Below are 22549 nucleotides of genomic sequence, written 5' to 3' on the forward strand. Positions count from 1 at the left end.
CTTTAATTTAGTGTAAAAGAAAAACGAAATATATGATATATGATAAAAAAAAGAAACAACAATTAGCATTTTCCTCACACCCATTTTATTTGTATTCAAACCTGGGCTGGTTCGAGAATCTAATTTTTATTTGGTCAATGAAAATCAACACTTACTGATGTTTATTTAATTTTTTTTTTTTAATTTAGTTTTTGTGGGCTAAAGCAGGGCCAGGCCAAAGAAATTCGGCAACCACTGCATGAGTCAGAGAACTTGGTCGGAGGACTCCTACTGTACACATGAGCTCTAAAAAGTGTGTCGAACTGCAGTGAGTTTGATGATACATGCCTCAATTTTAAATATAAGTACTAAACTAAATGAACTAAAACCATATTAACTAAAATTGTATTTTTTGTAGTCCAGCTTTTCATATGATTCAGTTTTAAAATAATGCCTTAACTTATATTGGCCCATATAAAAATGACTAAGCCTTACTCACTGTTTCACAAATTTCCTACGAAAACAAAACATTCTCACCCTTGTCATGGGGTTGCTGCAGTTGGTCACCACCGTCACATAAATGAGGCCAGCTGACAACCTGAATTCACTGAAAGAGCAGATAACTCCATACCTGAATATTTTTTCCCCTCTTTTAGTGGCACTGACATTTTCCTTAGATGCCAGAAGTCATCAGGCTGAAACTGTTCAAGACCAGATCATTGTGTGAGACTTTGAGTTTGCTAAACCGCATTAAAAAAACAGACAAAAATAGATGAATATTATACTATATGTATTTATATATGCAATCTATATTTTCAGATACAAGTGTAAACACATGATTCCCTAAAAACAAGTTTTTTTTAAAACAAGTAAAAATCAATATTTGTGCACGCGTTTGGCTTTTTAAAAAACACAAATGTACAATACAACATCAACAACAACACCACCACCACCAAATAGGATTTTCATGCAACAAAAGGCAACTGTGATGAACACCGACAACACAACCAGTTCACTAACGCGTCTGTGACAGTGATGCTTGAAACTTAAAGCTCTGGTTTCTGAAAGTCACCAGCCACTCTGACCCTGCTGCCACTCTGGTGTGGGGACTTGTTTTAAGAGCAACTCAACGTCTGGCTCATCAAATGATCTTTTTTTTTTTTTTAACCATGACAAATACAGTTGCGTCAATAAGCTAACCAGTCAATGTTATTTACAGATGATCGGGCCAGATGAGCACCCCTTCCCACGATGACATCAAGAATCTGTGACTTGAAACTGGATCCACTAACCAGCATAGGAGGCCATTGCCATCACTGGATCGTGTTTGTCAGACTGTCGTTTTTGCAGAGTCATTTACTAAGCGGCTTTAAGTGAGAATCCCCTGTAGTTGACTAGTTAAGTACATAAGGTGACTGCATTGAAGTGACGTGACTGCATCGAATAAACAAGGCACGATTACAAAAGATATAAAACAGTATGAACCGAGGTTGAAAGGAGAAACAATAGAGTGATCTCCCCCTTCTGTATCCTCAAGTAATAACAGCAGATTGAGGAGCAACATTTGGCTTAGCATCTCCGCATCTAAACCACCTCCAACCCTCTTCAGCAAAGGACATCGTTCCCTCAAGTTGTTTAAAAAAAGCAACCGTTTGATATACAAAAACCCCTCAACTAGACTAGAACATACATTGTTTTTGCAAAAGGTTAATCATTGCTTAAACATCTCATCTGCCCACAGTTCAAAAGGCTTTGATCACAATTCTTTACATTCTGCCCAAGACTTTGGAGAAAGGTAGAGGCCATAGATTGTCAATGCAAACACATACTAAGAATGACAGAGAAGCAAACGCGGGCCATTTTCTCGTACTAGATTAAGAGGAGACATCCTTTCACGCTGACGTCAATTTAACAGAGCAGCTTCTCTTTAAAGCTTCCATTTAATATGTATTTGCATTCTCCTTACTCCAAGTGTGCACGAGCCTCCTCGGCTGTTTGAGACCAACTCTTTGGCGTGACAGGTAGTACAGACAATGTGTGTTGTTAAGGTGTGTAGACGTAGATAATTCCTGAAGTTTCCTTAAGTGATGAAACCTGTGTTTAAACAGCAGAAACAGAACCAGAAGACATGGCGGTCATTGTAATAGCAGTCCCAGTTTTGCATACGAGCTAGCATCCCTCCAGGAGACCAAGTTCAAATGTTGTTCACAGGGGTGGAGTCAGGGCAGTCCTCCTGGATCGTGTGAAGACAGAATTTTGCCATAGTCATGCTAAGGAGATGTTTGAAGGAGGAATTCACCACAACTTTTCACATTAAAAGTTCCATTGCCAGCTGTTAGTGACAGTCATTGAAGGAGTCATCCTCCAAGCTCTCTGCACGCCCCTTTTTTAAATCTTCATATCAAAATGTTTGCTCAGTCAACATTTCCGACACCTTCTCCTCCTTCACAACTGACTCAAGAGACATTGCAGCTTCTCCGTGATGGACAGGGGCATCTGATAAGTGGAGGTCAGAGTTCACAGTTGAGCTTTGAGAGAGGACAGAAATGAGGCAACAGCAGCAGCATGTGAATGATTTTGCTGAGATTTTTTCTTTTTTTCATTTCAATTTTTGGCTTTTTTTTGGTGTGGCGTTTGCATGAGTAGTGTTGAGGTGCGTCTAACTGTGAGTAGACATGGTAAGTGTTTGTTGGCGGTGGGCGAGGTCACGGCCTGCGCTCCACTGGCTGCTGCAGGCACACTTCGCTGCCGGCCGACACGATGGGGAGTCTGTTGTCCATGTGGTAGCTGATCAGGTGGCTCACGCTTTCAAAGCGATGGTCTTTTGTACGCACCTAAGACAATGAAATAATATAAAACACCCATTTATTGCTATAATTGTCCACTGCAGGCGTTCAACTTACCACTCCCTCTGGGTCAACTAGCAGCAGATGTTTGGCCTGACCCCCCTGCTGCCCTGTTAGCACATACTGTCCAGGGGTGGTGCCCGATTCCCGCACCAGGAAGTCTCCATCACGGGTCAAGAGCCTTTCTGCTTCCCTGCGACTGAGGCTCCCATGAAACCACGTCTCGCACTGCAACTGCTCCACCAGCGGGGGCGCTGCTGTCATTGAACTTGGAACTCCAGAGACTCCCAGAGCATCGTCAAACGGCTCTATAAATAGGAAGTTAATACAAACAGTCACGTTCTTGGTGTTAGTTTATCTTTCAAAACAAGCATTTCATCACAGTAAGAAAAGCACTTTGTGGTTTTAAGTTGCACGTTTTGTGTCATAATGTGTGTGTCGAAACAGAAAGGACATTTAAAACGCAGAAGTTTTATGGCCCGCAAGTTTTATGGACTACTTTCTAGCAGGAAGTAATAAATTGTAGACATTAAAAAGCTATTTTGCATATATTTAAAGCACCTTCACATGGGGGCATCACATCTTCACATCAGTTTAATTACGTTTGTCAGTAGTAAGAACCTAACAGTTAATATACAAGTACAATTTTATGTAACAAGAAAAAGTTGAATTATTACACCTCTAAAGACAAATCTGTGCTTCGCAAATAGCACTGATTAAAAAAGAAAAACATTCACTGGCATCATCTTATTTCGAAGCAAATACACCCCAGCTAAAAAGCTTGAGCCTCATGCGGATGGAATTGTATCGCTGGCTGTACAGGACACAGTCTGACACGGCCTCTCTTACTGATGTGAGTATCTGCTTTACGTAAGTAAGAGCATTCACATTCAACTGTCATTGACACTAGCGTCTCCAGCCCACGTAAAGGGGTTAACCACATTCTATTTGGAAATAGGATAGATATGATGAAAAATAGTAAAGTGATTTAAAGTACTGAGGGCAGGGATCTGTGTTTCGCGTGTTGTTATGAAAGAGTACAAACAGTTCTCATGTTGAAACACAGCAATAACCAACGCTTCTTTTGTAATTGAAGCGGCCTCACTTCTCTACAGCTGCTACCTATCCACAACATGAGATTCTACCAGACACCACTGTTCCCAGAAGAGCTGCAATATCAGGGCCCGTGTTTGCTTAACAGCACAGGCATCTCAAAGATTAGGATATGGAATCAATCCAGAGTTTCTGTTACACACATGGTACGGTAAATGAATGTGTACAAAAAAAAGCGGTGTCTTCAGAATTATTACTGTAAAACAGCGCACCTTTGCGGACCATTATAATAACTCAACTTCCTGCCTGGTTGGACTGTGATTCACGTGAGTGCCGCCGGCAAAAATAAGGCACACGAAATCTGGAAACTGATTGTTCTGTTGGTTATGTATATAATATAGTATAATATCATCACAGCACACCTGACCACACACACAAAGACAAAGGCACCAATCCAAAAGTTTGTTCTTCAAGCCAGGAATCTTGCAGGACCACGTTATAAAAGACATGATGAAACATCAGCACAAGTCGAAAACATAATGGTCAACATGGAAATGAATTATGGTGGTTTGAGGCGTGTTTTTAATAGAAAACTCTTGATAGAAACATCATAGCAACTAAATGTCAGCAACATATTGGTTACTCGCTGAACAGAAGTGTAGACAGTTGAAGGACTGGATTAGGTTTCGATAGCTTCCTGTATTAATCAAAGTGAATTCCTCAGTCATATAAAATTATTATTATGACGTTCTCCATGTTCTATTCGTTATGTACATGTTAATCTTTTTTAAGGATAAATGATGTAACATGCTTAAGCGCAATCCACTATAAGACACTCCAGCCAATGAGCAAGGTGACATCCAGTTAAGCCGACGGCTGTTAAAAATGACTTACTCATGTCAAAAGCATCTCGGTGAGCATTTCCATTGGCTGCAGATTGAGCGCGAGGTTTATCCACATTTACATATGAGGGGTCATCAAACAGCTCCCGTCCTTCCTTCGCACCTGCTAGACGCATTTAAAAGGTACTTCACAAAAATGAAATCTTGCAAAGCCAAAGCTAGGTATTAACATAATATGGTTTTACTCCCAAGGGCCTCTGAATGTAGGTCAGGAAGTGACTCACTACAGTGACGCAATAGTGTCACAACCACACCTAACAACATTAAAGCTTGTGGAGGTGTTTCATATGCCACATACTCAGAAATGCTTAATATTCTCTCTATGTTCTATATACTGGATATATTTAGATATATATATATATATAATTATATACACATGCATATTTGTGGTCACACAGAATCCTCCTCACCTGGTAGTGGTGGAAGTGGCTGTTTGTGAATGTCGTTCTGACCCGGCTGCCCGTATGGCTGCAGAGCAACACATAACATTGTGAGATTGATAACAAGATATATGGCTCTCCCAGCCATACTTCAGTCAGAGGCAAAGTTACGCTGACACTAAACAGAAGCACTCCAGCTGATCGAGCAGGACCTCATCTCCAGCTAAACATCCTGCCACTTGTTTGTATCACTAGACGATCTCACCAGGGTGGCTCCTGGACGAGTCCTCATGTCGACCAATCCACCCGGAGGCGGCTGCTTTCCAGGGAAGTTATTGTAGTAAGGGACCTCGGGAGGTGGTCCAGCTTCATCATCCTCTTCCTCCCAAGCAGAGCCGTCAAATGGAGCCATTCTGACACACATGAACTGACGGGTTAAGATCATGGAAAAACACAACTTCCTGTGTTACGCACGTCTGCCTTACCGGTCATGAGGTGTGACCAGCTTCGGCGGGTTCTTCAGGTACTGCTTAAACCGCAGCTCAAAGGCCTGACCGATGGTGCTGATGACCTCCTGAGCGAGACCCTCTGAACACTCGAGAATATGACATGCTGACAATGACATAGCAGAGTTCCATTTAGAAGGTGTCGCATCGACCCAGTACATCACTTCCTTTCCTGAGAGTAAATTCAGCTGATTACATGTGTAAAGAACAGCTCTGAAGGAAACTGCAGTATGTAAAAAACTCTTTTTCTCCAGGATTAAGACGAGGCTGAGCCAAGTATTCTTCCGCCTGAGCTAAAAACAGCGTCAGATTTTGTTCTTTGATCCACAACCATAGCTGTGGGCGCTTCCTCCTACAATTCATGAGCGGAAATTGAGTGGAAAGTGTTGATGAAACATAGATGTCCGACTTGAAAATAATTGGGGAAGTGGATATATTGTGCTGAATGAATGCCAGGGTAACTGTTATATGGGTCAATAAAACTTCCTCTCCAACCTTGTGTTTCAGAAAATTAAACACAGGGTTGCGGGATAGACACTTTTATTGAGAACCAGCAGGAGGAGCCCCAGTAATTCTACTGACTCTATGGGGTCACACATGGGATTCCAACGTTGCCCTCAATCAAACACATGAATACTAAGGACCACAGAATTATTTATTATCCAACTGCTTCATTCTGTAACACTTTGATCAGTGGATAGAAATCAATTAGCATGTTCAGCTCACCTCTCTGGTTGACTGGATCTTTTGCCACGTATGCTACGTACTCAGCCGTATCCTGTGGGATACAGGGGAGACAATTAGGGGAGGAGGGAAAGAGGGAAAAATCAATAGAAGGAGGGAGTAAGTCAGGTTTAGGATTAGACAGGATACAGTGAGATAAGAAGAGAGAAGAGTTAAAGCACACTGAAGAGACAACAAGGAGTCATGAGGTTGCAGGGGAATACTGTAAACCTAAGCAGCTACTGAGTGAGTGGTATTTATAAGAAGACAATGACAGTTGACAGGAAGGAAGGATATGCAGGCAGGGGGAGAGAGCAAGAGAGAGGGAGAGAAAGAGGGAGAGACTTGGGTGACTCACTGGGTCTCCTCCAGAGGCGAAGGAGATGGACTGCATGTGATGGTTGGCGATAATCTGCAAAGAAATACGAAAGAGACAGAGAGAGACAAGAGCGAGGAAGAGAGAGGAAGGGAGAGATGGATGACATGAAGTATGAGGGGAGTGAGATGAAAGCATGTGGATGGAGAGACAAATGTCCAATCATTACTCAGGGAGGTTCTTTCTCCTTCAGTGTGTGCCATCAGCAGAAAAAAAAAAATACTAGCATCCACCGATGCTAGTTGCTATCTGTAACAAACATGTCCATCAGAGTGGGTTCAGGTTTTTCAGAGAGGAACTTGAATTGGATAACTGAATAGGTGAATTCAACAACTGACATATTTATAGGTTTAATCCAATAAAATTGTTTTATTGTATTAAAATATTCTCAAATTCAATATGAATATATTTACTGTAATGCTGCCATCAATATCAAAGGAGCAGAGAGCCAGTTGATCAATCAGCCATCATGCGGCTGATGATCATGTGACGCCCTCAGAGATGAGGGATGCATTAGTTCCTGAGGGAGACAGTTGACCTGTTGTTGGATATTACATTATTATGGTTGAAAAACAAGCTTAATTCAACTATTAAATAAGAGAGCAATTGAATTTGAACTATTGAATAAGAGAACAAATAACCTTACAAATATTGAATAGAATTATTAAACCCAAAATAATAAAATAAATTAAATAAAAACTTTAATATCTTAACAGTTGAATAACAGGAAAATGAGTAACAGGAAATACCACCGGCATTAAACCATCTGTTCCTTTTCTGATTTCTTCAGAAATTTGGCTAAGGGACAGACAAACAAACCTCTTTTGCTGAGGAAATACGTCAGACAATACTGAGGCATCAAAAGTAAATATTGAAAACTTTGTTTAATTTTGAGATTACTACTTGCATAGTCCACACAATTTTTTTTTTTACAGGCACTTTATGGATGTTTTCTAAAAACTCCTGGATGAATTATGCGTGAAAGTCATTGTTGGCAACAGTTAGGTTGTACTAATCAGTACTGCGATTAAAAAGAACATTTTGTCTTGGAACTCTGGTACAAACACAGATTTACAACAATTTCACAAAGTGCCTGCTAAAGGGCAAAGAAAAAGAAACGGTAGCTAAAAAGTGCAAGGTGTCCTAGAAAAATGATTGTGGTAAAGGTTTGGCTTTATGATTATCGGTGGACTTAGGTAAGTTAAAAGTTTTAATCTGTTTAAAATGTTGAATTAATTAGATAAATACCAATGAAAAATAACAGTTTTCTGAAAACTGGTTTCTGTCTCACCTGTTTGCAGTCAGAGGCCAGTAGGTTGAGACTGCTCGTTGACACAGTGAGGCTGATAGTCATGCCAGCAAACTGGAGGTTACTTTTGCCCAAAATAGAAGACAGGCAGCGGGAGGAAGGCTGTGGAGCAGGACAGGATGTGAGACGCTGAACAACACCAAGGTGTCGAAAGAAGAAATTGCAAATATATTTTTACTGGCCGCCTGTGTGGGAGTCAGAGGGTGGGTGTGCGAAAATGCCTCTGACTGAGAGTCAGAAAACAGCTGCAATTGTGAAAGTGATCCTGTCCTCAAGGCCAACTGTGAGCAACAGGGAGTACACCGCACAGATCATATACTGCAGACTGTAAGCACACATCTGTGCCCGGATACATCCACTTTGGCGACAAGAATACGCGATAAAACCAATATTAGGACAGAACGCAGATGTACAGAAGTAATAATCACATTGAACTGAGCTTTTCATTTGTTCAGAGTACTATAAAATTTACGTTAGTAGTTTGGGGCAAGTAAATAAAGTCAACGCTTCAATGGCACCAGTGTTTTTCTTTTTTTTTTTTAAAGGAGAACATGTACTGAGAACATGATCATCGTTGACTATGCTGTTCCAGCATGGTGTAGGATTTAGCCACCTGTTTAATGGACTGTTAGGGTGGATGCTTTTGGATTTACTGGAATACTCGGCGCAGACGCACACAGGCTTCTTGTAAGAGCAGACTGACGGCTGTGACTGCTAATCAGTGTTTCTTTGGCCTGATCCTGGCTGCGCTTGGCCAGCTACTCCGCCTCAAATACTTCCCTTGCGACAACACTGCAGGGGGAAAGACTCAAGCCAGAGAGCGACTGGTAATTACCTAGGAGCAGCCCACTGACCACAAGCGTGCACAATCTGCCTAAATCAAGAGCTCCACGCACGAGGGAGAGTGTGCCACCAAATAGCCAGCTGACCATAGAGTGGACTAAATCTATCTCTTATCCAGCCACTACTGCCCACTTAGGCCGTTTAAATAAATAATGATGTGTATGGGTGTGTGCTTAAATATGTACCTTTCGTCTGCGTTGTGCTCCTTTTGCTCCAGGCACCGCTTCACACACCACTGAGATTGCTTCCCTAAAAAATTGAAAACACAAGTGTACAACGATTACACAACACTGTCAACCCTCCATCATGTGAAGTAAATGTGAGCTTGCAGCGGGTGATTGAATTTATTGTCCCTGGCAACTGTCTTTGTCTTCACCACAAAAACGAAAATCGCTACGGAAAACCAAAAGGAAACCACGAGAATTCAAGAACATGGTCATTTAAGGAGCCGCGGGTAGGACGTGCACACACAAACACACGGTTGTGGACAAGCCCAACAGAAAGAAAACCTGTGCAAGTCAGCGCGTCAGCATGTTGTGTAGGTGTGAATACTTCACGCCTTTTGTCTCCTCACCACAATTGTGCCAAAACTACACTTGTTCATTGCTCCTTGAAGATAACATCAGCAATAGCCTCAGATTTATCGCAAGACAGTATTCTCTGTGATTCTGGACGTTTGTGGTTCACATGTAAGTTATACTTATATTGCAGGGCGTCATTATGCCAACGTTCATATTTGCCCAGGTCATACGTCAAAAAATATGACTTCTGCCATCTCCTGTCAGAGGGGTGGAGATTTATTTAACTATTTCAGTAAAAGAAACTTACACTAGTACCTGGAAAGAGCACAATATGCAACATTTTATTAAACAGAGCTTTTTGTGAAAGGCAGCCATTTTGATAACTGATTTGAAATATAGCTTGATAAATGCAAACAGTCACCATTTTATGAAGAAAATACAATATTGCGCTGAGTGAAGATAAATAGTAAATTCGAGTGGTGCACCAAATTTGTGCCACAATGCGACTGAATCATTACATGAAATATTTGAAACCATAATAAATCACTCCAGATATGTCAAACTTGGTCTTATAATATAAAATATAGAGATAAAGATTATGGATTCTGAACATAGGATTATGAATTTGACTATTGTTCCATACTATTTTTTTAAAAAAAGCACGAAGAGCTCAGCTTTCTTTTTTGTTCCTGTTTGACTGAGAACAGGCCACTTTGTTTGACAGAGACAGACTACAGTAATTATGTTCTCATACCCTATTTAGCTGATAATTATGAGGAACCTGAAATTGTTCATCGCAATTATCTCAGAAGTGTAATATGTGGCAATCATAGGAATCACGCAATCAGCATCATAATGCATTGACAGTATTCAATGAGTGAGACACTAAAATAATGTTGGTCATTGATGCATCATTTCCTCCAATGTTTTAAACTGACCTGGTGACTTGTGTCCTGGTGTTGAAATCGAGTGCTCTCATTGACTGCAGCACCTCCACGCAGCCCATGTACTGCACAGAAGACGAGAGTTTATTTTAAAAAAAACAAAAAACATTCTCTCAGTTCCCATAAATCCACAAAACACATTTGGATCCAGCAGGGTCACTTACCCGAACAGTGTAAGAAACACCACTGGTGCTGACCACACTGTCGGAGTGAAGCCAGCCGCGGGTGGGTTTGTTGACAAAGGAACCATGGCGCGTCCACTCATCTCCTCCAAGTTGGCCACCTTCCACCCGTGCCCTCCTGGACACCCCACCCAGCCGGTTCATGTCCTGCATCACAGGTCGAGGAGGAGGAGAAGGAGCAGTTAGAGGGAGAACCACATGATGAGGTGGAGGAGAGGAGCTGGAGCTGCTCCCGTCATCCCCCGAGGACTCAACAGGCGGTTGAAGCTGCTGCAGTGGTCTGGCGGTGGGTCTGAATCCAGGGAGGAGTGTGGCAGAAACCCCCAGCCGAAGAGATCCCATTCTAGGGAAGAATGAGCAGAGGGTTGTTGGGCTGTTCTCGGCTGCGCAGGGAGAAGAAGGGGGCAGCATCGGAGTGAGAGATGAGGATGAGAAAGAAGAGGGTATCCCTGGAGATGGAGTAAGTGGGGTTGCAGGACTGGATGGAGGGAACGGTGATGGATTTGAGTTCGTCTCATCAGTTGAACTCAGCGATTCGCTCCGAAAGTGGGTGTACTTGGATTTAGGGACAAGCTCCATTGTGAATTTGTAGTTTTTATTTCAGGAGAAAAAAAAATCCACACTGGCGCTAGTGATTCAATCAAAGTCTCTTTGTTTCAGTATTCAAAGTTTTTCTCTGCAGAACACACAGCCATCTGTCTTGTCTTCCACAGTGCAAGAACTGCATCCATCTGTCGGCTGGTCTGTCCGCTGCTCAGCGTCGGGCGGCCAAAAACCAACTGCTTTAAAAATGGCTTAATCCAGAAGAAAAGTCGCGTTACAAAGAATGCAGCGTAAAAGTGAAGCATCACGGTTTGTGAAAAAATGCAGCTGAAATTAGTTTTAAGTGCACAAACGCAGATCATGTTGTCAATCTGCATCCCAGTTCATTTAGGCGTCAAGAGTGGATGTCTTCATGAGGGGTTTTGCTAAAATGTAAAACAATGTCTGTGAGTTTGGGGTCTTAACTGAGAAGTCTCACAGTGTGGGCCAGTAATCCAGCTGTCACTAGCACCATGGAGAATCAACACAAGTGATTGTCTCTCACCACCCACACACACGTGTGTTGCTACTCAGGGTATGAAATAGTCGCATGTCGTCTGTACAAAAGTATTTTCGGCAGAATCAACGTCACACAATGCTTTTTGTTTGTTTGCTTGCACATGTTGGTGCGCACAAAGCAGGGCACCTTTGGCAGCTTTCCACTGCCCAAATCAGTCCCAAAAAAACCCTAAATAGTAGTGAGTTGATCAGGGGCAGTGCAACAACAGTCCCAGCTACACTTTTTCAAAACTATAGGGAGCACCTGCACTGCTTCAAATAAATAAGAAGTGAGAGAGACAGCTTCTACCTTGTGTCTCCTTGTTGCAGCACGCTGCCTACACTCTAAAGATTATCTATCTAATCCTCGTCTCTCTTTCTCCAAACGGTTTCATTTTTCACCCTCACTCTCCCTGCTTCTTCCTCGTCTCTTCTTTTCCAGATCACTTCAGGCACTGTCTCCTTTCCGTTCTCTGTGGTCTTTGCTCCCTTCGGTCTATCTCCTCTCTTATCCTGGAAGCCCTCTCTCTTCCTCCACACAATATACTCAGCCAGCCTCTGTCTCTCCAGTGCCTCCGCCCTCTCCCGCGCCACCACTTCCTCTCTCCTCTTCCAGATGATCTCTCTCTCCCCCTCCCTCCCACCCGCTTCTGCTCGCCCGTTCTCCAGGCTGCCCTGTTTAACAGTCCCGATAAGAGATAAACGTTGATTTTCGGTCTTTTTTTTTTTTTCCCCGAGCCTCTCTCTCAACGAACGGCTACAGAATCGACATGATCACCTGTTTAGATACAAGAAGAGGAAACAAAAGTAGTCAAAACACAGCTGGCAGGTTCTAGCCTGTTCCTGACAGAGGTTTTTGATATGGTTAAAATAAGCAAGGCAGATTCAGTTAAAAGAATCGTGTCAAGGTCTGGAGCACCAATAGAAAGTGGTAAGTAGATTCTGAGTCGTCAGCCTTTTGATGCACTAACACTGCATTGAAGGAATGCAGCAAAATATAGGTCACAAGCTCGTGAGTTCTACCATATTCTGATAATATGACCTGATAGATCCAATTAAACCGTCCACCCGTGGTTCCCTGAAATATACCACAGGCCTCGCAAACAACAAAAAGAACTCTTCACACCTGCTGAAAAAGCCTCGACTTATTGTTCTACTGACTTCTCAAAGCAAAACTTGGAAGCTAGTTAGTTCAAGGTTACCTGAGAGAAGACTTCAGCCACACAAGACTTCAAAGCAAGTGCTTTTTAGGCTCCTGTTTCTTTTCACAGCATACTCTTTCCTATTCTGCATAGTCCCACCTCAATGGCAAACAACAGTCAGTTGACATTAACAGTCTTTTACAACACCAAGTGTCATAAATAAAACAGTCAAAAGATGTTTGACCTTTAAACCATCACAAAGTAGCAAGCTAGTTGCCATTTACCTCCAATGTATGCTATTCATAGGTGAGAGCAACGGCTGTAACACACTTGCACTTACGCAAAGTTGTGAACTTGTCATATAAGTGTCAGACAGGAAAGTTGTTTCCCACAGTCTGACAATTTGGATCCTTAATGAGTCTGCAACGATCGCACCAGCTTGTAGTTGGCACTTAAACCAGAGAGAACCAACAACAGTCTAGCACCACAGAAGGGCGGTCTAGAAATTCTGTCTAGTCATCCATCTGGTCCTGTTCAGGGAGAAAACAGTCAACCCCCCCGGTACGCCAGACAGGCGGCGAGGACCTTCTGAAAGCTGTGAAGAAGTATGGCTGGAAAAGATACAAAAACACCCACTACACCTAACTACAATGTGAATGCCAGACAAAAACCCTGGTCAGGGCTAATGCGTGATCATAAAAAGCACCTTTAAGGAGACCTACTTGAGACCAGGTCGACCGAGGACACAAAGACAATGTGGTCTTGATGACTGCAGAGGAGTCACTTCAACAAAGGCAATAATACTGCACAACTAGTCGCCAGTAATTTCAAAATCAGTGGTCGGTTCAAAAAGTGATATGAACAAGGATGACTTGAACAAGGATTTGTTCAGGTCACAGCACATCAGACCAACTGATTAAGACAGCATTGTAAAAGGTGACTTCAGGATACACTGGGCAGTGCTGACTCGCACAGATACACAGAATGGGGAGGGGGAGACAGGTGACCTGAAAGTACCCTGATTCTCGCAGACTGCGTGCTCCACTGAGACAAAGAGAGTCTGGGAAACAATAAAACTTGAACAAATACGAGCCTCTTATTTTGAAGGGGCTATCAAGTACCGCTATTTAAAGGATCAGCACCAGTTAAAAAGAAAGGACCACAAAACAGAACTTTACATCTTGTTCTGTCTGTGGCTGCCTCCCATTGCCATGGCAACAGACTTAAAAGAGATGCCTGCCAAGGATGCTGAGAAGTACTGACTGAGATTTTTCAGACAAAGAGGCAACAGCTTTGTCAGAACAATTCACAGGGGTTAACTGTTGCATCAAATGCTGCTCAGCTCTTCTTCGCACAACAGGAAGAAACACTAGAGACTCCTTCAAAGATCAATAGGTTTCAGGAAATGATCAAAGTTTGACCGGCGTCGCGCCAGCCATAAAAGCAATCAATGTTGACATCCTGTTAGCCGCCTCTAACCAAGAGATGTAAAACACAACCTGAAAAACAGTATATAACCAGAACACTATATTCTCATAAAACTTGCATAAAATCAACCTGAATGTTTTATGCAGCAAGTAATAAAGACAATAAAATCCTGCAGATCAGATCATTAAAGAGCGTAGAAACATTAACAGAACTCAGTTATTACAAAACAATTATTTTCAATTGTTTTCTATAAAGTAGGTCAATTCTTTTTTCATACAAATGTCTGTTTTCGCTTTAAAAAGTATGCAGTTGATTCTCCATGGTGGTTCTCCTAGAGCTGCATATTCACATCAGAAGCATATCAATGTTTAAACAGCCTCCGACCGTCCGGTCATCCGTCCTGTCCTTCCTCTTTCTGGGTCTCCGTCCATCCACTCCCAGAAAAACGTGGCTCAGTGATCCGCTCTTCCGCTCGATTGATTTACAAAGTCACTGCTAGTAGCTGATGCCCATCAATTCTCCACGGTGCTCAGGCGACTCTTCGTCCCTCCCTCCGTCTTTAATCATGAGAAACAGCAAAGTGCTCACAGTGCCACTACTTTATAGTGCTCCTCTTCTTCTCATTTGTCCGACTCCCAGTCCCACTTTCCTTCCACCTCCATTTGAGGGACAAGCATGCCGTCTGCCCTCCCCTCCTCTCTGTCTGGGTGGGTGATGCTGCCTCCCATTTCCTCTCTCACCGACTCTCTCTCACTCTGCAAAACATACTCGGCTGATGCTTCTGCCCTCCCCAGCTTCTAGTCTCCTATCCTTCCTCCTTCCTGTTTCCTCCCCCCACCTCCTCTCTGCAGCCTCAGATTTGTAGTGTACATATACATGCACAGTAAGACGCAGCACATTAAAGCAATCATTTGAATGGGAGAGGGAAGTGCGGAGTACTAGAGGATTTGGACGTGTAAACAATGGCTACATAGTGCGAAGGAGGTTACCATGTTGTATATTTAAGGCTCCACCCTGTTTCATGTTTGGTAACCTGAGAAATAGTGAATGAGACACAAAGGATGAGAGTTCACCCCGCCTCTACTGGGTGTACAGTGAGCACGGTCACTTGGCATAACCTTGATGAAAGTGGACACATTGTAAAAGACAGAAAAATCAATGACATGCACATAAAAATATTCTTCATTTCAGGCTGGAGCTCTCTGGGGGGAAAAGAGGCTATTACCAGACTAGCACAATAACTGCTGAATGATTCTACAGAAAGTGAGCAGAGATATCAAAGATTGAACTCGACATTGGAGCGTATCTGATGAGAAGTCAGTGTAGCAGAAAGCAGAGGAAACCACCCGTGGAGAGCAATGGGAAGCTGACAGAGAGGAAAGCAAGGAGTCCTCAGATGACACCCGGAACGCAACCATTGCTGCAGTACCGCTCTCCACCACTACCACCATGACAGCAGTGCAGTCACAGATCTGGCTCAAAATCAAACAGCTACAGAGATCTAGTGTCACTCTGAAAATAAAACCCACAATCACAGAATCATTGGTGGTGATTGGACAGGATTTCCATCATACCTTTGAGTAGCATAGCACACAAAAGAAACACTGTGACCAAAGATTAGTGTTTTGTTAAGCCCAATTATTTCCCTTTTATTCCACAACTAGTAGTAGTGTTTTGTTTGCTTATTTAATGTTATTATGAGTCAAGTCTATTTAATATTTATTTTTATATGTTTTTATTTATGTATATTTTATTGATGTAAAAGAAACTTTAGCTGTAATAGAATCCTACGAAGCAAACCGGGCAATAGGAATCCACCCTTCCCAGAAACAGGTTTGCAAAAACTTCCAAAAAGTTAAAAAAGAGGAATCATATAATGTCAAATCACTTCAGTGAGGGTCATAATACAGGGATAGCTAATGGCTCTACTAAGTGGCATAATTGGAGTTTGCCTCGATCGTTCAACAAAAATGTGTTCACGTACAATAGTATACAATATATAATGTAATACAATACTTAAATAAGTGTAGAGATGACCAATTCAACGCATCACATAGTGTGTAGTGTCAGATTTCTTTTGGGGTAAAATTGCGGCTTTGTGAGCCAGAGGCAACTCATAGATGTTTGTAGCCTCATAGCTGCTAGCTAAAGATGTAGCGGAGATGTCATGTGAGTATATCCAGTAAGAACAATATCTGTTGTTGAAGCATATACATTTTTGAAATTATAGTCACGGTGGGGGCAGTTTTTGCCTGGGTGACAGTGCTGCGGGAAACCCTGCACACGCTGATCCCTCATGTGACAACCACGTCAGAAAACTTTGGATTGCTTGATCAAACAAAACCAATACTATAATAGTCTTGCATGGAAATTGGGAAACATGACATGCACGCCGCGCGCTTGTGTTTATCGAATTTGTCAGAGATGTTAAATTGTGGGGATTGTATTGTATTATATTATTGCCGAGTCCTACTTGTTGGTTGCAACCCTGAATTCTACTTTAAATCCCATAACTTGTCATCAAAAAAAACAAATATTGATTTCTACTTTTGTGGAGTAACTTTAGTTTGACTTGATTATATTATTTATTGCACTAGCGCTTTAGCCTCAGTGTGCTTTTAATTGTGTTGTTACATATTTAATGCTCTTACCACATACTCCATTGGCCAAAAGTGGCTGCGTGGCTGTAACCCTAAAAACACCAAAATGCACATGAACACATGATGCAAACAAACACATGCACATACAACAAATGGCAGGTGCTGATAACAGCCATGTTGCAGATTCCTGACTCCCATCATGCATTGGATCAGCTGTAGGGAGGGTTCTGTTTGATATGACTGATTCAGCGCAGAGACACGACAGAAGAGAAGAAAGCACAGGGTAAGAATGAAACAAGCAATAATCTAGCCAGCATGTTTAAACACAGACTTTGGTATGACAAGAATTGACTGAAAGAACCACATGTCTAGGATGTTTGTGTCTTGGCTTGCCTGACTCCACGAAGCAGTGCGACAGAATAAAAGACTGCGGATGTTGAAAAAACATAATGCAATACATCTACTTTTGCCGTCTGCTCCTTAGAGATTGATCTCATTTGACCTGGAGGGCACACAAACAGTTGAACAAAAAAAATGAGAAGGGATGAGAGAACTACTTGACTCCATGGCTGGATATTTGCCAGACTGCAACACTGGCTTACATCGGTTCACATTACATAGTCAAGGGAGACAATGATGAAGATGATGAGTGCAGAAGGAGCAGTAGGCGGGTTAGAAAACAAGTACAAACACACACAGGAGTCAATTTGATTAGCGGAAATAAGGGTGACTGGAGCAGGGTATTCAGTAGGAGGCCTTTCTGCCCGCTTCAGTGCTCACCATGCACACAACAAACATGTGAGCTGGCTATTTTGGGTACGACCAATACTCCCCACCACCCCCTCTAACCACACTCCTACATCTCAATCTTCTTCCATCATTCGCTTCCTGCTGTCACTCAAGGCCTCATTCACTCGAGACAAACCTACAGCCGCCATATTACAATCTAAGAGAATGACATGTGTTGCCTATGGAAGATTAGTCACTTTGTCTTATAAACAAGTTCAATAGTTCACAAGCTTTATTTTCAGAGGAGCAGAGCAGTGAAACACATATGCCAGACTGGTGATTTGTGAATGCCGACAGTTTTTCATGGAACAGCTAAATGACGTGACGCAACAGCCCCATTAAAGTGCTGTGAAAATGCGCCTAACTGAATGAAGCACTTTGACTCAGAAATGCATGACCAAACAGTTCCAGCATCATTTATTATTGCATAAGCACAGCCTTGAAAAAATTCCATAACTACTGGGTGATACCAGCATATTGTACAATTTGCCCGAGTTGTATTTATGTGCATATGGAAATTGTTTTAGCAAGAGGAAATGTCTTAATTCCAAACTGAAAGACACATTAAATGACTATATGTGTTGGAAAGTAGTTTGTTTCCGAGCAAAGCACAGGAAATCGAAAAATAAACCGGTTGTGGAGAAGAGCTATTGTGGCAACACCATAACAATATGACTTATAAGAAGTTTTTTTGTAGAAAAGTAAGGGGTAGGAGTTTAATTTACTCATACACTAGGGAAGCCTGTTGGTCCGGGCTGAGTAACCTGATGTGAACCCGTTGCGTAGTGGGACAAGTAACCAGCCTGAGGTCGACAGCTAGAAATTCTCACATCAACACTAAAAAGATCCTGTGAGACTGCAACGTAGAGCTCACCTTAAGTACAGCAGGAAAACAGCTCGGTGCAATGTGCCGAAAACAAACATTGCTTCGGTACATTCACCTTTGGAAGTGGAAGTGGTCTTCCACGGTTAAATGAGTGCAAAAGGAGAAATTATGTTTGAATACGCATGACAGATCCTGTCAAAATTCAACAACAACAATCAAAAATCAAAATTCACTGTCTACCTCCTTGTCATCTTTTATGCGACGTGAACACATATTACTATTACATTATCATAATAATTATTATTATACTGCTGTTGTGTGTGGCTGATTTTAAGAAATATTTGGCTGTGATGTTGGAACTTCGGACATGTGGGTGAAAACTGTGCATTTTGAGCTCTTTAATGTGAATAAAAGATGTGACAAGTTCATGATTCAAGTTCAGAACAGTGCTGAGTTTGTTTCATGAGTCAGTCTTGATGCTGGACCCTGTTTTCAAAACTAGTTTAGAAGTGATCTTCATGCAGTTTTAAGATGGGTGCACCACTGACCTTTCTACGGCTCAGACAGCACCACTGCAACTGGGGCTTATAAACCGGCACGGCTTGTGAATGAACAAGATCTTTTTCCTTCTTATATTAATATTATGGTGCGGTCCATGGTGTGGCATTTACAGTATGTTAAAATTAAAATTGAGAAAAAAAAGATATTTTAAAAATACAATAAAATACATTTTTCATGAACACAATAAAGAAAGAGCGGTAGATGGAAGTTCAACATTAAAACAGTAACTACTAAACTATCATACTAAATTGTATTCTGATGACGTCAAGAAGTGAATTTTCTAAGAAAGATTAAATGCAGCTGCAGAAGTTCTGCTTTTCGGAACACTCAAAATAGCTTGAGCGTTTTAAATGAAGATCGACTTTTACAGCCTGAACAAGGCTGCATTGAATGCTTCATTCTTTTGCTCCAGAAAGTCAAATCTTGGAAACCAACATGCTCGCACAGGTTGTCCTAGATTAGAGGTTGATAAAACCACAGCACAAAGCAACAGGATGGGCAGATAGACACAAAAAACAGTACCAAGTAAACAGTGATTGGATTTGGCATGTTATATTAAAGTAATCAGCTCAGTAGGCTGCTTGAAACAGGAGTACACACCTTACACACAAAAAACATCAACAAAAGCCAGCCGTAAAGGTGCAACACACATCAATCAGAATTCAAGCTTTCACTACTGACTGATGTGGTGCGAGTACAACTCGACAGATCCAATTTCACTCAAGTGGATTTTCAGTTGTGACATTTCTGTGATACTTTCCAGTGACTGACAGATTTAGTCCTGGACCATATCATCAGTATTATGGTTCCCCTGATATGTTGGCATATGAGTGCGAGACTGCTGACCCTAACCCGCCCCGGCAAGCTGACATACGTCTAGATCTTCATTTGATCTGGATCAGTGGTTGATGGGGCTTTTACTGTTTAATCAGCGAAGATTACTTTGCCGTATGATACAATGTCAGGAGCAGCTGTGGTCGACTCTGATAACAGCCCACCACTTCCAGTCACCTCGCAAAAACAGTCTGTCAGTTATATGCCTTTCTGATCAACTTCTTTCCGTTACCTTGCTTCAACATGTAGTGCGGTGTATTTAACCGCAGTCACCACGGCAACAGTCAGAAGATAGCTTACTGAAGGCAGGCGAGTCATAGTCCACTCAAGGGCTGTGTTAGTTAAAAATCTGCAAGCCAGAGCAGAATCTGAGTTCAAACAAGCAACACAACTGCACAAGCTGCACAAAGTTTTAAATATAACCCAATTTGACAGTTCATCACTGACTGCTTTAAACAATATGCCACTTAAGTTGAATAACCAAAACTTTTGTTTTAAATGAACACAGTTAGAGTTGGTGAAGAAACCCTCAAGGATGTCATGCATCATCAACTTTGCATATACCGCAATAACAGTAAAAAAAAGAAAGAAAAAAACTGCTAGAGGAAAGTTGTCCACTCAGCAGAATATCTATTGATGTAGTTCGTGCAAAAACATGTCAGAACACAAGAATACCAGAATATACCACAGAGAAATGTTGCTTACAAGTACAGTATTAATTATAATAAAAAGGTTTATGCATATATTTTCACAAAATCTCTTGATGAACATTTGTTTCAATTTGAATTTCTTTACAGAAAAAAAAATCCATAAAGCCACTACAAACACCACAATCAAAACTTAAAAAAGACCACATTTTACATAACAATACAACATTACTAAGCCTACTGATCAGTTTGGATGCAATTTTAACTCTATAACGTATGTGACAAATTCATGATCCAGGGCCAAATCCAGCCCAGGTCATTTTATGTGGCTTGCAAGTGCTCAGATTTAATTTAAAGTGCACCAAAAATTAGATGCGCGTCGAAGCCTTACAAAACATTTTTTGCTGTTCAACCAGCAGATTCTGGATCCCAACTATCGATCTGGATACTCTGAAAGCAAAAACTGATGCAGATAAAATTCATTGAAACATGAGTTGGTTGCTTGAGCTACAAGGAGGAAACCAGAGTGATTCTTGTACCACAGATTTCATGAATCTGTGGTAAAGACGGACAATTCACGTATTGAGACATCGACCACAGAATGCTGATGAATTCTGTTTAGAGTCTTATTTCCGGAGAAATAACTAGGTTTCACGCTGCTGAAAACAATACTGGTTGATGCTTTCACAATCACTCTCGTACTGCAATGAGTAATATTGAGCTACACTAAACCAGTGTTAAAATGAGGTGATGAACCACTCAATAAAAGCAGAGATTTGTGACATAAAGAAGAGTAAAAGTGTTTTAAAAGTAAAGCAGCAAACAACTCTAGTGCAATACTTCCCTATGCGGTCAGAATCACAGCGCATTACAACTCTGATCATCAATGAAACACCAGAGAATCACTAACAGCAGATCACAAAGTAGGTTGTGAGACATGGAAAACATACAACATAAACACTATTTATAGTTGAAAAGGTACCTTGTGTGCTGATATATATATATATATATATATATATATATATATATATATATATATATATATATATATAGTGGTATGGAGTGGTCGCAGTACTATGATACGTGAGGGAGAAATATGTTGACAACATGTTTAGAAAACGCGTAACTACGAGCTTGGAAACATGTGACCTCACTCCAATTTGAGCTCAGGCAGGACGAAGAATGCCCAGTCCAACTTAAGTCAGACATTGATCACAGTGGGACTTAGACTTTACAGTAACCTGGCAGGAACAGCTCGTCCAAATATATCAGGCAGACTGGAACAATTCCTCCCCACGGGCACCATAAATATAGAATACCACTTCCAAGAAAGTTAGTAAACATTGGTTGGTGTTCCTACAAGAAGCAAGGGTCTAAGCATGTCCCTAAAAAGTACGCTGAACAGGCGAGGAACTTACCAGCTCTCTTCCTCTCTTTCCCTCGAGTTTGCCCTCCTGCCCGCCGACCGACAACTCCACAAACTCGACTCCAATTTCATCTAACAAGAGGAAATGTCGGCGCTTTTGTCCGTCCGGTGGCCCACGGTTTCATAAAGTTCACAAGGGATGTGTCTTAACTTCTTCTTTCCTCTCCCTTTCCTCCCCGTCCCCCCCTCTACGGTCACGACAGAAGCCACTTCCGCGAACAAATGGCAACGTCATCTGCCCAGTGGGTGCGTGTGTGCGTGCGTGTGTTTTCTGCACCTGGCCCATTGAGCGTCAGTTACGCAAAAGGAAAACTTTCCCACTTCACCGAAGAGCTTTGCTAACATTATTATGAGTCAACACCACATATGAAACCACCCAAGTACTGTATATGAAGACGCGACTGCCAGTATTGAGCTTATAGGACTTAAAGTAGCTCCACGAAAAATATCCATTTTATACATAAATAACAATAATATATAATGAATACTGAGACTGTACGACAACTTGTTGTATTACCATTACAGAGATAATAATAGTAACAATAATAATAATAATAATAATAATAATAATAATATGTGTTTTCACTGAAAACAAGAAACAACATTGCACAGACAGCACCAGACACTATTTCACATAAAACTGTATTAACGC

At 41.6% G+C, this 22549-nt stretch overlaps 1 protein-coding gene across 5 annotated transcripts; it reads right to left on the bottom strand.

Annotated features, from left to right (window-relative positions):
- Positions 1-199: 199 nt before the first annotated feature.
- Positions 200-22092, bottom strand: shc1 (SHC (Src homology 2 domain containing) transforming protein 1). 5 transcript variants are annotated; one of them, XM_053887271.1, is made up of 14 exons: positions 21890-22092; positions 16866-16906; positions 10547-10711; positions 10377-10447; positions 9103-9166; positions 8057-8176; positions 6748-6801; positions 6393-6444; positions 5646-5772; positions 5426-5573; positions 5191-5248; positions 4773-4886; positions 2883-3133; positions 249-2813 (listed from the first exon to the last, which is right to left on the bottom strand). In XM_053887271.1, the coding sequence occupies exons 2-14, from the start codon at positions 16875-16877 to the stop codon at positions 2685-2687; spliced, it is 1365 nt and encodes a 454-aa protein (XP_053743246.1). In that variant the 5' UTR covers positions 16878-16906; positions 21890-22092; the 3' UTR covers positions 249-2684. The 5 variants fall into 5 exon arrangements, with proteins under 5 accessions (XP_053743243.1, XP_053743242.1, XP_053743245.1 ...); XM_053887272.1 differs by lacking the exon at positions 16866-16906 and having other exon boundaries at positions 251-2813; positions 21890-22091; XM_053887268.1 differs by lacking the exons at positions 16866-16906; positions 21890-22092 and having other exon boundaries at positions 200-2813; positions 4773-4883; positions 10547-16856.
- Between the last annotated feature and the right edge of the window lie 457 nt (positions 22093-22549).

This window comes from Synchiropus splendidus, chromosome 15 (assembly GCF_027744825.2).
Source record: "Synchiropus splendidus isolate RoL2022-P1 chromosome 15, RoL_Sspl_1.0, whole genome shotgun sequence".
Lineage (NCBI taxonomy): Eukaryota > Metazoa > Chordata > Actinopteri > Syngnathiformes > Callionymidae > Synchiropus > Synchiropus splendidus.

Coding starts and splice junctions, on each gene's coding strand:
- shc1 (XM_053887267.1), bottom strand. CDS start 11,143: ATGGAGCTTGTCCCTAAATCCAAGTACACCCACTTTCGGAGCGAATCG. Junction 10,448..10,546: donor GTGTTTCTTACACTGTTCGG/GTAAGTGACCCT, acceptor TCTTCTGTGCAG/TACATGGGCTGCGTGGAGGT. Junction 5,574..5,645: donor CTGGTCACACCTCATGACCG/GTAAGGCAGACG, acceptor CATGTGTGTCAG/AATGGCTCCATTTGACGGCT.